This window comes from Musa acuminata, unplaced genomic scaffold (assembly GCF_036884655.1).
Source record: "Musa acuminata AAA Group cultivar baxijiao unplaced genomic scaffold, Cavendish_Baxijiao_AAA HiC_scaffold_243, whole genome shotgun sequence".
Classification (NCBI taxonomy): Eukaryota; Viridiplantae; Streptophyta; class Magnoliopsida; order Zingiberales; family Musaceae; genus Musa; species Musa acuminata.
The window spans coordinates 35,248-52,343 of NW_027020508.1; the positions used below are offsets into that span (position 1 = coordinate 35,248).

The following is a 17,096-nucleotide window of genomic DNA, read 5'->3' on the forward strand; positions in this document are numbered from 1 at the left end:
CAATCAATCAATTTCTAAGAGAGCAATGTCCTTTATCCTTTCTAAATCAAGTACAAGTTGTCATGACATCATTGTCGTCCTTTAAGGCAAATATTATTACATTAAAATGCATCTTTAGATTTTAGTTAACTCGCTTCACTAAAAGTAGAATAATTCCATTAAGCGCTTACAGATACTATTCATACATATATTAGAAGAGGTCAGGGAAGACTCTTAATGGTGATAAATCACTTAGCGGTCATTGGGCTTGCGTTGAATTATCCATTTTGGACATATGAGTGTTTCCATACGATTTTACTTTTTAGAGCACATTAACTCTAAAAAGAAATTTTAAGGATAAAGAAGATTCAACGGACTTATGAGCCCCTACTCCTTAATTAATATAAGACTAAATGATCTTATTATATAGCTATAACAAGACTTACTCTTCGCTTTAACTATATTATAATAGCTCGCTCGAGGGCCATCACTTTTGGTTTTGATCAAATTAATAAAGGCCACTGTGAAGTCAGATAGCATGATAGAGCGTTTTGATTCTTTCAATTGGATTCCTGCATATTTGTTTCTCATCTTGGATTATTAGTTCATGGAGCTTTAACCTTATAGCAGCACAAATAATCTCAACAAGAACAATGTAAATACATAAACATCATCAAACGTAAAAATAGTCAAAGAAGTGGTGCTATATATGCGATTGAACTTTTTGGGAATTATCCATTTTGGACATATGAGTGTACCCATACGATTTTACTTTTTAGAGCACATTAACTCTAAAAAGAATTTTTAAGGGTAAAGAAGATTCAATGGATTTATGAGTCCCTACTCCTTAATTAATATAAGACTAAATAATCTTATTATATAGCTATAACAAGACTTACTCTTCGCTAACTATATTATAAGTTAGATAGCATGATAGAGCATTTTGATTCTTTCAATTGGATTAAATTTGTTTCTCATCTTGGATTATTAGTTCATGGAGCCTTAACCTTATAACATCACAGATAATCTCAACAAGAACAGTGTGAATACATAAACATCATCAAACGTAGAAATAGTCAAAGAAGTGGTGCTATACATGCGATTGGACTTTTGGGGAATTATCCATTTTGGACATATGAGTGTACCATACGATTTTACTTTTTAGAGTACATTAACTCTAAAAAGAATTTTTAAGGGTAAAGAAGATTCAATGGATTTATGAGTCCCTACTCCTTAATTAATATAAGACTAAATGATCTTATTATATAGCTATAACAAGACTTACTCTTCGCTAACTATATTATAATAGCTCGCTCGAGGGCTATCACTTTTGGTTTTGATCAAATTATTGAAGGTCACTGTAAAGTCAGATAGTATGATAGAACATTTTGATTCTTACAATTGAATTATATTTGTTTCTCATCTTGGATTATTAGTTCATGGAGCCTTAACCTTATAGCAGCACAAATAATCTCAACAAGAACAGTGTGAATACATAAACATCATCAAACGTAAAAATAGTCAAAGAAGTGGTGCTATACATGCGATTGAACTTTTCGGGACTTCTTTTCGTGGACCTTAACATCCCTATCTGTTTCAACAAATCCCACAGCAATTATGGACCTCAAGAAGTAACACCCGTTTGTTTGATTTGGGTAGTTCATGATTTTTCTGAAGCCTCCTGTATTGGGTGTCGATCAATTCAAACTTGGAAGTTTCATTAAAAAAAAGTGTAGCTTTCAGAGGCAACATAAGAGAGTAGATGAACTGTAGCTTTCAGATGCCACATCTGTTTCATTCCTTATGCCAGCCTGATGTCAGTCAAAGCATTGTTTAGGAGAAGGCTGTGTGGGGAAGTGTTGAGTTGATTCACTCGGGTGTTACAGATCTGGTTGAAACATGGAATCAGCAAGATAACATGGAACAGATGCTAAATGCCAACAAGTCACAGCAATCTGCTCCCGTTCCCACCAAATCTGCCATGTTTGTTGCTGTTCTTCGTCTCTCTTCTGCTTTCCTACAGTTAAATCACAACTGTTGTGCATTCTTAGGGGGTGCCATTCACTAGGTTTGCAAAATGGATTCATTTGATTGTCCAGCAAAAGTTTCAACTTCCTTTATCTACTGCATCTCGTCTTATCCTCCTCCATGTTTTCATCCCATTGAGAGAGAGAGAGAGAGAGAGAGAGAGAGAGAGAGTTTCCATCACAAATTCAGCACAATCATTTTCACCTTTTTCCATTTACTTCCACCATGTTATGTGAAATAAAAAAAAAAAGAGAATGAAAACGACCAAACCTTTTTCTTTTAGACCATTTCTTATGGATGAAGCAAAATTTGTCTTTCATGTTGAACTGAATCATAGAAATAACAATTGATTTTAACTTACATGCTTTTTGATACATTAACACTGGCAATCTGGATCGAGGATTGATTTAGAGAACAGACTGGCACCTCTTCATCCTTTTTATGATTGTTTCGTCCTGCGGTTAACATAAACCTACCAACGAAAACGTGATCGTATTTTGAACAAAGTTTTATAGCTTTCGTTTCATTTCTGTACATTTTATTTCTTGTATAGTTTAATGTTAAAGATTGCTATGAGCGCAGAAAAGTAAAAAATTGATGTTCACATTTTTTTACTCTCTTAGCGGCTATTTGTAGCACTTCCGGGCTTCATCACGAGGAGAAGACTCTCATAGATTGCACCATCGGCAGCGGTATGGCGATCGATCCCTACCTCGTGGCCGCCACCGCGCTCTGCCTCCTCGTCCACCTCCTCCTCCACCGCTTCCTCCGCAAGTCGCCTTCCCGCTTCCCCTACCCGCCGGGCCCCCGGGGGCTCCCCATCCTCGGCTCGCTTCTCCTCGTCGGGGCCAGCGCGCACTCCAGCCTCGCCCGCCTCGCCGAGCGCTACGGCCCCATCATGTTCCTCCGGCTGGGCTCTCATGGCTGCGTCGTGGCCTCCAACGCCGACGCTGCACGCGCCTTCCTCAAGACCGTCGACGCCCAGTTCGCCAACCGCCCCGACCCCATCAGCGCCCGCGACGTCAGCTACCAGCGCCAGAACCTGGTGATGGCCGACTACACCCCGACGTGGAAGCTCCTCCGCAAGATGTGCAGCCTGCACCTCCTCGGCGGCAAGGCCTTCGCCGACTGGGCCCCCGTCCGCCGGGATGAGTTCCGGCGCATGGCCCGCTCCCTGCACGGCCTGGCCGAGGCCGGCGAGCCGGTGGAGCTGATGGACGTGCTGGTGTGCACGCTGGCCAACGTCGTCGGGTTGATCTTGGTGAGCAGGCGGGTGTTCGACGCCCACGGGGAGGAGTCCAACAAGTTCAAGGACATATTGGTGGACATGCTGACCGGCGGCGCGCAGTTCAACATCGGCGACTTCTTCCCGTCGATCGCGTGGATGGACCTGCAGGGGATACAGAAGAAGATGTTGAGCGTGCACTTGAGGTTCGACGCCATGGTGACGAAGCTGTTCGAGGAGCACGAGGCGGCCAAGGGGGAGCGGCAGGGGAGGATGGACTTCATCGACAAGGTCATGGCGAACAAGGTGACGGAGGACGGGGAGACCATCTCGGAAGTCAACGTTAAAGCACTCATCTTCGTAAGTTTTCCGATGGGAATCATATCTTCAAATTACTGCTTTGTTACCTTCAATAACAGTTTCCCAGGGTCAACGGTATTATCCATTGTTTGTCGAGTTCATAACAACATGATCACCACTAGATTCCGGCCTCCTCCTATATCAGCCCACAGCTCACACCCCCTCTTAACCTAACCCTAATTAAGATTAGGGGGGTGTGGTGACTGAGTTTTAGAGGCAGATTAAGGCTATAAAAAGGCAGCAACAAGACAGATCTTTGGAGCCACGAGACAACGCAGAGAGACTGTTCACAATCATCTAGCAGTGTTCTCATCTCAGGTTAGATCAAATCTACAGTAGACTCTTGCTGTGATTACTTGGGGAGGTTTTAGATATTGTGGGCAGTGACGTGATCCTTGTATCCCAGTTATTCTCTTGTGGTTGTTGCTTGGGTTTTGGGCAAGAGATTGAGATTTGTATATTCATTATTCTCATAGTGGATTATCTCTAGTTTGCCCCGTGGTTTTTACCCTTCACATTGAAGGGGTTTTCCACGTATATCTTGGTGTTCTGTTTGATTGTGTTTCCATTTTATTCCGCTGCGTATTTTGGTCTTCTAGTATTTGTTCCTATACAAAGATTATTCCTCTTTTTATCCCCATCAACTAGTATCAGAGCGGGGTTTTGGTGATTTAATTTTTGTATTTGAACATGGAGGCCAGTAATATTTCTCGCATGATTAGTTTGAATGGAAATAATTGGATGATATGGAAACCAAGAATGGAAGATCTCTTGTATTGCAAAGATTTGTATGAACCTTTGCAAGGGGATAGTGCAAAACCTACAACTATGATAGATGATGAGTGGAAGAGGTTAGATCGAAAAACAATTGGGTTTATTAGACAGTGGCTTGATGATAGTGTCTTTCACCATGTTTCTACTGAAATTTCTGCATATTCTCTTTGGAAAAAATTGGAAAGTCTCTATGAGAGAAAAACAGCTGGCAACAAAGCTTTTTTGATCAGAAAACTTGTGAACCTAAAATATAGAGAGGGTGCTTCTATTGCTGAGCATTTGAATGAAATGCAGAGTATTATTAACCAGTTATCCTCTATGAAAATGTCTCTTGATGATGAGTTGCAGGCATTGTTACTTCTCAGTTCATTACCAGAAAGTTGGGAGACACTGGTGGTTTCCCTCAGTAATTCTGCGCCAGATGGTATTGTCACTATGAGTCAAGTAACAAGTAGTTTGTTGAATGAGGAGTTGAGAAGAAAGAGTTCAGCAACATCTCAGAATGATTTACAGTCACTTATCTCAGAGAACAGAGGAAGGTCAAAGTCCAGAAGCAGTTCACGTATGGGTAGGAGCAAGTCAAGATCAAGAAAAGATATTGTTTGCTATAACTGTGGTGAGAAAGGACATTACAAGAATCAATGTAAGCAACCTAAGAAGAACAAGAAAAAGGGAAAAGAAGTGGAGTCTACAGAGTCAAAGGATAATACTACAGCTACAGTGCAGGGTGGTGATTATTTGATTTTGTCTCCTTCTGATGATATTTTTTCTTGTGTGTGTCAGGATCTTGAGTGGGTGATTGACACAGGTGCTTCTTATCATGCTACACCACGGAGGGAGTTTTTTGCTACATACAGGTCTGGAAACTTTGGTGTTGTCAAGATGGGCAACTATGGCACAGCAGACATCATTGGCATGGGTGATATCCATTTAAAGACCAACCTTGGCTGCAAGTTGGTACTTAAGGATGTGAGACATGTGGTTGACTTGAGGCTGAATTTAATTTCAGTTGGAAGACTAGATGATGAAGACTATGAAAGCAGATTTCACAGAGGGCAATGGAAACTCAGTAAGGGTTCTCTTGTTATAGCTAATGGAAAGAAATGTCATACTTTGTACAGGTTGCAGGCTAAAGCTTATGGTGAGCAGTTAAATGCTACAGAGAAAGACTTCAGTATGGAGTTGGGGCATAGGCGATTGGGACACATGAGCGAGAAGGGGCTGCAAACTCTTTCCAAGAGAGAGGTATTACCAGATCTCAGAGGTATACATCTGAACCCTTGTATTGATTGTTTAGCTGGTAAACAACATAGAGTTTCATTTGCTAGTGCTGCTTTGTCTAGAAAAATGCATGCCTTAGACCGTGTTTATACAGATGTATGTGGTCCTTTGAGGACAAAAACTCCTGGTGGATCTGTTGATGTTCTTGGTATAAGTGGTGCACTTTATTTTGTCACTTTTATAGATGATTTTTCTAGGAAAGTTTGGGCCTATGCTTTGAAGACCAAAGATCAGGTTATTAATGTCTTTAAAGAGTTTCATGCCAGGGTTGAAAGGGAGACAGAAAGAAAATTGAAATGCATAAGATCAGATAATGGTGGTGAGTATACAGGATTGTTTAATGACTATTGCAGGTCACATGGAATCCAACATGAGATGACAGTTCCTGGTACACCTCAGCATAATGCAATTGCAGAGAGGATGAACCGCACCATCATGGAAAAGATCAGATGTATGCTTTCACAGGCCAAGCTACCCAAAAGGTTTTGGGATGAGGCTTTGAGGACTGTAGTTGATGTGATCAACTTATCACCATGTACAACCCTAGATGGTGATGTTGCAGAGCATGTATGGTCAGGGAAAGATGTTTCCTACAGGCATTTGAAAGTGTTTGGTTGTCGTGCATTTGCACATGTTCCAGATAATGAGAGGTCCAAGCTGGATGGTAAGTCTAAAGAATGTATTTTTCTTGGTTACTCACATGATTAGTTTGGTTACAGGCTTTGGGATCCAGAAAAGCAGAAGGTGTTCAGGAGTAGAGATGTGATCTTCTTTGAGGATCAAACCTTTGAGGATTTGAAGAAGAAGGCACCAGCCAAGACTTCTGCAGAAGGATTAGCAGATTGTGACCCAGTTACTCCTCCAGTATATCAGGGTGATGGGGGAGATATGCAGGAAGATGGTGTAGAACCTGATATTGATCTACCTGTAGGACATGTTGAGCAAGAAGAAGTAGGAGAGCAAGTTCCCGCAGAACCTCAGTTGAGAAGATCTTCTAGACAACGTCAACCTTCCAGAAGATACTCTATAGATGAGTATGTGATGCTTACTGATGCAGGTGAACCAGAGAGTTACCAGGAAGCAGTTGAGAGTGAGCAGAAAGAGAAGTGGTTAGCTGCTATGCAGGAAGAGATGGATGCTCTTCAGAAGAACCACACTTATGATTTGGTGCTGCTACCAAATGGAATGAAGGCCTTGAAGAACAAGTGGGTTTTTAGGTTGAAGACTCAAGAATATTGTTCTCAACCAAAGTACAAAGCTAGATTGGTTGTGAAAGGCTTTGGTCAAAAGAAAGGTATTGACTTTGAAGAGATTTTTTCTCCTGTTGTTAAAATGTCTTCTATTCGTGTTGCTTTAGGTATTGCTGCTAGCCAGGACTTGGAGGTTGAGCAGTTAGATGTGAAGACAGCTTTCCTTCATGGTGATTTGGAGGAGGAAATTTATATGGAGCAACCAGAAGGCTTCAAAGTCAAAGGTAAAGATAATTTTGTCTGCAAGTTGAAGAAGAGCTTGTATGGGCTAAAACAAGCTCCAAGACAGTGGTACAGAAAGTTTGATTCATTTATGACAGAAAATGGATACAAAAGAATGGCTTCAGATCATTGTGTGTACATCAAATGGTTTGGTGAGGATTTTATTATTCTCTTACTTTATGTTGATGACATGCTTATTCTTGGGAAAGATATGTCTAAAATTGACAGGTTGAAGAAGGAACTGAGTGAGTCTTTTGCAATGAAGGACATGGGGCCAGCAAAGCAAATACTGGGCATGCAGATTTCTCGTGACAGGAAAAACAAGAAGATTTGGTTGTCACAGGAGAAATACATCGAGAAGGTATTGGAAAGATTCAGTATGAGCAATGCTAAGCCAGTTGGTTCTCCTCTTGCAGGTCACTTCAAGTTGTGCTCAGAACAGAGTCCGTCAAGTGATGAGGAGAAGGAGAAAATGCAAAAGGTTCCTTATGCTTCAGCAGTTGGAAGTTTAATGTATGCAATGGTATGTACGAGGCCGGACATCACATATGTAGTGGGTGTTACTAGCAGATTTCTTGCAAATCCAGGCAAAGAGCACTGGGCAGCGGTGAAGTGGATTTTTAGATATCTCAGAGGGAGCTCTAAGGTTTGTTTAAGCTTTGGAGGTGGACCACCTGTGTTGACAGGTTACACAGATGCAGATATGGCCAGAGATATAGATACGAGGAAGTCTACTTCAGGTTATGTACTTACTTTTGCAGGGGGAGCTGTGTCATGGCAATCCAGGTTACAAAGGTGTATTGCTCTCTCCACCACAGAAGCAGAATATATTGCTGCTATAGAGGTATGCAAAGAAATGTTATGGATGAAAGAATTCTTACAAGAATTGGGGCTGAAACAAGAAAATTATGTGGTGCATTGTGACAGCCAAAGTGCCATCCATTTGTGTAAGAACCCAATGTTTCATTCCAAGTCAAAGCATATAGATGTCAGATACCACTGGATTCGAAATGTATTTGAAGAGAAGCAGTTGCAGCTTCAGAAAATTCATACAGATGACAACGGAGCAGACATGTTAACGAAGACCTTACCAAAAGAAAGACAGGAGATATGCCGACAGTTGGTCGGCATGGCTTCACATTGAGGAGTCATGGGATAGCCTCTCTTATGGGCTGAAGGGGGAGGTTGTTGGGCTGATGGCCCATATTCAGCCCATGTGGGCTTTATAAGCCCACAGCCCACACCCTCTCTTAACCTAACCCTAATTAAGATTAGGGGGTGTGGTGGCTGCGTTTTAGAGGCAGATTAAGGCTATAAAAAGGCAGCAACAAGGCAGATCTTTGAGGCCACGGGATTCCAAAGAGAAGAAGGAGATCAAGGCAGAAAAGGAAGAGAAAGAAAGGGAAGAAGACAAGGACAACGCAGAGAGACTGTTCATAATCATCTAGCAGTGTTCTCATCTCAGGTTAGATCAAATCTACAGTAGACTCTTGCTGTGATTACTTGGGGAGGTTTTAGATATTGTGGGTAGTGACGTGATTCTTGTATCCCAGTTATTCTCTTGTGGTTGTTGCTAGGGTTTTGGGCAAGAGATTGAGATTTGTATATTCATTATTCTCATAGTGGATTATCTCTAGTTTGCCCCGTGGTTTTTACCCTTCACATTGAAGGGGTTTTCCACGTATATCTTGGTGTTCTGTTTGATTGTGTTTCCATTTTATTCCGCTGCGTATTTTGGTCTTCTAGTATTTGTTCCTATACAAAAGTTATTCCTCTTTTTATCCTCGTCACCACGCTCGTTCTTTGGGCTTTCTGGGACACTTATCGGCTGTGTCTCGTCGTATACACATCAAGAATGAAGATGGTAGTGGCTTGTCAACGCCGTAATGAAGTGTTTGATACGACTTTTGTCTTGTTCAATACTTAGCCTATTAATGAAGTCAGGCTCTTCTGCGTACACTTGTCCCGGCAAGATTGAGCAAAACGAGCAGAAAGTAAGGGAGTGATTTAGCCAATGACTTAGTTTTCAATACGATGTTGGCGGCAGGGTAGATAGATATGATAAGATTGACAGCTTGGATCATATGGGTGTCTGTTTTGAGGCTCTCTTGATTCCATTCCATGTAATGCATTTCTCTGAGTTGATCTGACTCGAACAGTGTGCATAACAAGCTGTGTTGATGCAGGACCTGTTCACGGCCGGCACCGATACCTCCGCCATCATCGTCGAGTGGGCCATGGCGGAAATGCTCAAGAACCCGGCGATCCTCAGCCGCGCGCAGGCGGAGTTGGACGATGTGGTCGGCCGCGACCGCCTGCTGGAGGAAACCGACCTGCCGAAGCTCGCATACCTGCAGGCGGTATGCAAGGAGGCGATGCGGCTGCACCCGTCCACCCCTCTCAGCCTCCCCCACTTCTCCCACGAGGACTGCGAGGTGAACGGCTACTACATCCCCAAGAACACCCGGCTCCTCGTCAACATCTGGGCCATCGGGCGGGACCCGGAGGTGTGGGAGGAGCCGCTGGTGTTCGACCCCGACCGCTTCATCACAGGCAAGGGCGCGAGGTACGATCCGCAGGGGAACGACTTCGAGTTCATCCCCTTCGGGGCCGGGAGAAGGGTGTGCGCGGGGAAGCTGGTGGGCATGGTGTTCGTCCAGTACCTGTTGGGCATGCTAGTGCACGCTTTCGACTGGAGCCTTCCCGACGGCGAGGAGCTCAACATGGACGAGAAGTTTGGCCTGGCTCTTCCCAAGGCTGTGCCTCTCAAAGTTTTTCTGCGCCCGCGCCTGTCGCCGGCGGCCTACGCCTGATCTCCCTCCCTCTCTATCTATCTATCTATCTATCTCTCGCTCTCTCAGCTCAGAAATTGAAAGGTAGCTAGCTGTACAAGAACGTAGCTTCTCTACCTGTGATACGATTGCCGGCAAAACTATTGTCGATATGTGTAGCTACATCAAAAGACTGAGACTGGGATGGCTTGAAGAACCATAGAATATGAATGAATACACCTGCATCGTTACACGACAGAAGTTGGCAGCTAGACATGCTTTGATGACAATCATCTTGTTGTTGTTGTTATAGATCAAGATGGACTGAGGCCTGAACAGGATTGGCCAGTTTCAGTCCCAGAATTGACCACTGGCTGCATTGGCTTTTGGCATATGCTTGAGAACATTAGGATTACTGGCGACTTGATCATCGTTCTTAAAAAATTAATTGAAAATATCACTTGTGTTACAATATATTAATAAAGATCTCAAAATAGATATTCTAATGTCATCTTAAACATCATAAATCCAACATATGCTTCAGCAATCATTCTTCAAGAAAGAGGGAGAACTTCTTAAACCCAAAAAGGGGGAGGGAGAGAGAGAGAGAGAGTTAGTTGAGTGAATTGGTTTTGATGAACACTAAGTAGGTAGAAATAAAACTAAAATTAAGACCATAATCAATTATTTCGATTCCAATTCAAACTGATAAATTTAAAAATAAATAAATAAATAAATAGTCAACATTAAAATCGATCGATCCTTTGGTCCCAACGTTGATCATCGGATCGAGGGTAACAAATAACCAATTTTCCCGATCAAACATCAATCAAGAGTATTTTGATTATTTTGTAATTTAAATTATGAAGAAAAGATAAATTTATCCTTTCCAATAGCTAAATATCAACTAGTTTAAGGGTATTTAAAAAAATCTCAAAATATCTATAAATCATAATACTCTGAGCTCTCTGATTCATTAATCAATCATAATACTCTGATAAGCTCTCTAATTACAAGAGCATTCTCTCCCTCTCCTAATTAATATCTCACAAGACACAAACGTTGGTAGCTAAACAAGCTTTGGTGATTGTTGCTGTAGATTAAGATGGGCTGAGGCCTGAACACTGCATTCGAGTTGTGACAGTCTCGCCCCAGAGTTGGCCACCGGCTGAATCTTAAATCTGATGCTTTAGGATCACTGGACTTGTTCATCATTTTTAAAGATTGAATTGGGGATCACAAATCCTACAAGTTTAAGGAGTTAGGAAATGACTTAATAAGCAAATCCGTTTAGGCTTGATATGATCGATATAAGATTTGAGAACTCATGACATATTTTAATATTATCTTAAAGATCATAAATGCTTTAACAATCCATAGATAACTTTTTCAACCCCAAAAAAGTTGGGTTTGATGAACACTATGCAAACTGAACACAAGACATGGGATATTAAGATGCAGCATATTACCGCTTGAACAAGGATGCATGCATATAGGAATGACTGGTTCAGTGCTTGAAAGTATAAAAGCAACAGCACTTCAAAATAAAAAGGATCAGAGACTGTCTGTCTCTGATAGAAGTGGATGGTTCCAACAATTAATTGCCTCTCTTTAAACGACAGAAGCAAAACAGTCTCTTCTTCCCCTGCGATTTGATCCAAAAACTAAATACTCTTTTGTTACATATCACAGAAGAAGAAGATGGTGTGAGAGTCAGCTGTGACTTATGCCCTTATTGCAGCGATAGAGGTCAGATGTGACCAAGCCACAATCTGGAGGATTAGCTCGGAGAACAAAGCAGCAAAAAAGAAAGAAAGACGCCATGGTCCACATCCCGTGAGGATAAGATGACGAGTGGGAATTGTAAGGATCAGTGAGGGAATACAATTGGCTCTTTCATCTGCTCGTCATGTATTCCTTTCAGAAATATATTATTGTAGCATTTTCTCGTACACAAGCCTCACCATGAACTGTTGTGGTCGCCATTTGTTTGCTTCTGTTTTTCTTGATTGCTTCGCTGCAAGGGCAAGTCTCCTGTCAGCATATGAACTCTGCTCTCTCAATTCCGTCCTTACTCTCGCTTCGTGCCAAAGCCGTCATCTCTGAGTTCACATCCTTGTTTGGCCTCGAAAGCACTCATGGGACGTCGAGAACACGACAATATCATGCAAGATAGCAACAGTCACCCAAGTTTCTCGATTATTTCTCCCAGGTTGGTGATGGATCATCTTCCTGCATCAACCTGCAACTAAATTGCAAACAAATCGTTGTCTTATTTTTTTTTTTTTTTTTTATATATATATATATATATATATATATGTGAAACTCAAATAATAATTTATTACTCTTCTAGATATTTGTTACTGTTAAAATGGACATCAATCCACATCTTGAAATCGATTGATTTGATCACTAATTTGAAACATATTAAGTTAACAAATCAAATGATCTTTCAGAAGTATTTGAGCTGACGACTTCTTCAGAGCTTAGTTTTTTTTTATCACGTATTTTCTTATAAGGATTTGATGGGTGCATTAATTTTAATTTTAATTTAAATATTTTGACTGATGATTTATACCAAATAAAATTATCTCATTAGATCAAATCGTAATATTAGATCTCGACTAAAGCTTAATACATTCATCAAATATAAATATTCTGTTTTAGATATCATGCTTATATAGTATCATATCATCATATGAAATGAAGCCACATAATCATTTGGTTAAGTGGACTATCAATGGCCAATTGGATACCATGTATAAACATAATTGGTTGCTTAGAGTCTTAATTATTAGCCACATGTCGAGTTTTATTAAAAATTACAATCCTTTTTTAATCTTGTTTATATTCATAGAAAAACCACTTTTAATCGAAATTTAGGTCAAAATGTTCGATACAAATGAAAATAATAGAGAGAAAATGTGTAAAACATAAATGAGGATCAAGATTTTACTACATTGTAAGGTTTAAAAGAAAATTCCCCTTTATTTTGTGTTTTTCGACAATCATTTGCAGAAAAAAAATCCCTACTCAATACATCAGAAATGCTTTATGGTCTCCCAACCGCAGGCACAAAGCGCCCACAAGAAAAGCTCAAGTCCATACCAATGAATGAAGTGGGACATGCAATGCATGTAATCTCATTTCATCTATATGACACTGCACAACGAAAAGCTCCCCTATCTTTCATTTAGGTATGCACATGTGATATCTCAATGTAGTTGAAGCCCAACTTTGATTCTTGAATTCACTGCAACTACATGCTTGTCATTGTCGTGCATTGTAGCTCTGTTGATTTTTCTTGCACAACTTCGAGGATAAGGGGAAGAGAATAGTAGATAAAATTAGGAGTTTTTCCAATCCAATCCATAGTATTTTTGGATTGATTCAATAGTATCTATTTATATTGTCTAAAAGATAGGTAAATTATAATATTTTTAAAGCAATTAAAAAATCTACCATATCCCAAATAAATCTTTTTATCCTAATCTATTCATTTAAATCAAAATCTTTATTTTTTTTCTTTATCTAATCTATATTGTTTGAATTAATCTTAATACACTTCCTTAATTCAAATAGTTGTAATTTGAAGTTGTCTATAAAATATTTTTTTTTTACCAAAACTTTTGTAAAGATATCGGCAAACTGGTCTTTAGTGTTGCATATATCATTTTTGCATCTTTAATATTTTTTAAAATATTTAATGGTTGCTTATTTTTATTTTCCTTAGAAGATTTGTTAAAACCATTGTTGGCTTTTGATACTTGAGATTTCTATTGCCATTTTGAATATTCATCATGGAAACTTTCTTCAAAGTTATCATCCTTATCTTCATCAGTATTGGTACTCTCCTTTTTTATAGTCTTTATAATATGTTTACTAGTGGTAGATGAAATACAATCTAAAATTTTTGCTTCTTGTATTGTGGCTCCCCATCGCTCTCATCAAAACTTTCATCAACTTTAGTCTTATTTTGATAAATTTATCATATGAGATAATTTATATAGACCAACAAAAATTCAGATAATCATAGCCTTTGTACCAGCATGTAAAGAGAAATCCGAAAACAATAAAGGAAACATTTTATTTTTTGTCATTCTCACAGTTGCTATTAATTTTTTAATTTTTTTTATCATAAATCAAGTATTTTGTATCATTAGAAATAGTATAATATCCTTTTCTCATAAGTTATCCTATATTGATAAGATTTTATTTTAAATTAAGAATAAATATCACATCATCAATATTTTTTTTTTTATCAAATTTAGTGTTCACAATAATTATTTCTTTTTCTTCTACTTTATTGTCATTTCCGATCTTATTGTCATTTCCGATCTAATTAAGAATAAATATCACATCATCAACCTTATTGTCATTTCCGATCTTGTACTATAGATTTGATTGAATCACCTAGCATTTGGAATAAATTTTTATCCCCTATGATACGATTACTACATCCACTATTTAAAAACCAAATAGATCTAGAATATTCTTTATTAGATACTATAAAAAAAAAATTTTTTATCTCATTTTTCATCATTATTTTTCTTATGATATTTGTTTAATTTTAATTCTAACAATCTTTTTCAAGATGATCATAGTAAGAGCTGAGAGAAACATTTGGATTTTTATTTTTGTACCAACAATTTTTTTTAAAATGTCTAATATTTTTGTAACAAAAATATTGATGAGTTTCTTTATTACCTTCATTTTCGATCATGACCTCTACTATTTTGATCTCTCCCATTCGATTTCTGAATTTTTCTTTTAATCCTTCATCTTACCTATTTTGATTATGTTATGAAGTTTCTTTTGAAGATCTATTTACCTTTTGTTTATGAACTAAAAGGGAGCCCATTAATTTATCAATAGATAATATATTTGTATCTTTAGCTTCTTCGGTAGAAATCATATCAAATTTTGGAGATAAACTCCGTAAAACCTTTTTTACTATAGTTTGATTTGTTAGATTTTCATCGTAAGATCTTATCGGTTCACAAGAAAAGATACTTTGGAAAAGAAATCAATAATAGATTCATAATCTTTCACCATAAGAGCTTCGAATTCAAACTAAAAAATTTGAAGTTTTAAAATTTTTTACTTTATCTGTGCCTCTAAACATATTTTTTAATATTTTTTTAAGCTTCTATTAATATTGATGCCATCATGATTCAAAAAAATACAGAATCATCTATTGCTTGTTGTAGCATATAGAGGGCTCTTATATCTTTTTGTATATTCTCATTCATCTGATTTCTTTGATCTTTAGTAATATTGGGATCTTGTAAATTATACTTAACATTATCATTTTCTATCAAATTTCATAATTCTTATGAAATAAATAGGGTTTTCATCTTAATAATTCAAAATTGATAATTACCTTTAAAGATAGGAAGAAGTAAATTAAGAACAAACTCTGATGCTTGCCATATTCTTTTTTTTTAGATCTATTAGCCTTTCCTTTTCTTTTTAATCGATATACTCCTATTGATCTTCTTTGGCTCTAATATCATACTATTGATCTTATTTGAACCAAGCTCTGATACCATATTGTTAGCTCTGATACTACACTTTTGGCTTTTCTATAAAATTTCAAGGAGAAGAGGAAGAGAATAATAGAGAAAACAAAGAGTACTTCCAATCTATGGTGTTTTTTAATTGATCCAAGGTACCTATTTATATTGACTAAAAGATAAAACATAAGTTTTTTAAAATAATAAAAAAATCTATCATATCTCAAATAAATCTTTTCATCATAATCTATTTATTTAAATCTAAATCTTGATTTTTTAATTTTATTTAATTTTAATTATTTGAATTAATCTTAACATCATATGGGAGGAGGTTTGCCTTCATGTACTGGCATTAAAAAACTGGTGAAATAGTACTATCAAGGAATCGAATCATTGGAGAGACTAACAAATGTGGGATGCAGAGAGAGAAATTGATGGTGACCTCATTGAAGCAGCTTAAACGTAGCACAGTGGATCACATCCAAATGCCATCGGTGTTTGGCTGCAATTCTTGGTCTTGTACCTACTAATTTTTATTCCCTATAATTTCTTGAGTAGGGTTTGGAATGGGGTGGGTTGGTCTGAGTCCAAAACCCTAAAAATTGGGAACTAGAATGGGGTTTATTTTAAGTCTTCATTTAATTGGATTGAGCATGGACCAAGAAAACAACAGATCGGTCCAATCATATTAATCTGATCATTACTCAATATGACCCATGTCCAATTTATGATTGCAACCCATTACAGTTGAACTGATGAGCTTCTCATATGGGAAGACTGATCCATTCAATTGAGTTAATGAAAAATTATTTCATTTTTTTAGCTGAAATCTTAAGCAGTTCTACAAAAAAAGGAATTATCCCTAATCAACTTAACAAGTGGTGGACTGACCCAAGTCAAAGGTTTATTATTATTATTATTATTATTATTATTATTATTATTTATTATTATTATTATTTATATATAAATATTATCTAATTATGAACATAAAATATTTATAATAAAATTATATATATATAATTTGTTAACCACTAGTTCTAAGTATCTCCTCAGCAACAATCTAAACCGCGACTAGTATGGATTGACAGTCAAATCGAATAGCACCATAAGTATATATGTTCTATCTATTCCGACTGAATCGAGTTTATAAATAATGATCATAACCCAATTATACTTCCAAATACAAGAATAACTTAAAACAATATGAATAAACTATATCTTCTTCACCTAATGTTGATTATGATAGTTTTAACTTCGTTATCAAATGCAAATATCAAACTCTCAATTTTAAAAAGGTGAAGTTTATCATGTTTACATTTTTTTTAAAAATAAGATAAGTGACGAAAGCAACTCATGACCCTAAAAGAAAAACTATCAAATTTTTTACCAACTAAACTATCTAACACATTGAAAAAATTATTATGTTTAAACTTATTGAATGTTATGATAACATGATTGAATGCAATACAAAATAACAATGGATCAGTGTAGCCCCACCTTTCAGGTTTCATAATCATCAGATTTATTATGATTTAGTCATGGTAGTTGGTGAAAACATAATTTGTACTACTTTAATCATATATCCATGTATAAAGTTCAACTTAGTAGGTCAAATGAAGTGCAAATAGAAGATGATCATGTGATAAATTATGTTCATGTATATATATATATATATATATATATATATATA

General features: G+C 37.6%; 1 protein-coding gene across 3 annotated transcripts; it reads left to right on the forward strand.

Annotated features, from left to right (window-relative positions):
- Nucleotides 1-2,412: 2,412 nt before the first annotated feature.
- LOC135657271 (flavonoid 3',5'-hydroxylase 1-like) lies at nucleotides 2,413-10,151 on the forward strand. Of its 3 annotated transcripts, none has more exons than XM_065175939.1 (3): nucleotides 2,413-3,592; nucleotides 5,150-5,630; nucleotides 6,001-6,138. In XM_065175939.1, exons 1-3 carry the CDS (start codon nucleotides 2,702-2,704, stop codon nucleotides 6,024-6,026), a joined length of 1,398 nt encoding a protein of 465 aa, XP_065032011.1. In that variant the 5' UTR covers nucleotides 2,413-2,701; the 3' UTR covers nucleotides 6,027-6,138. The 3 variants fall into 3 exon arrangements, with proteins under 3 accessions (XP_065032011.1, XP_065032009.1, XP_065032010.1); XM_065175937.1 differs by lacking the exon at nucleotides 6,001-6,138 and adding an exon at nucleotides 9,306-10,151 and having other exon boundaries at nucleotides 2,479-3,592; XM_065175938.1 differs by lacking the exons at nucleotides 5,150-5,630; nucleotides 6,001-6,138 and adding an exon at nucleotides 9,306-10,151 and having other exon boundaries at nucleotides 2,504-3,592.
- Nucleotides 10,152-17,096: the final 6,945 nt, after the last annotated feature.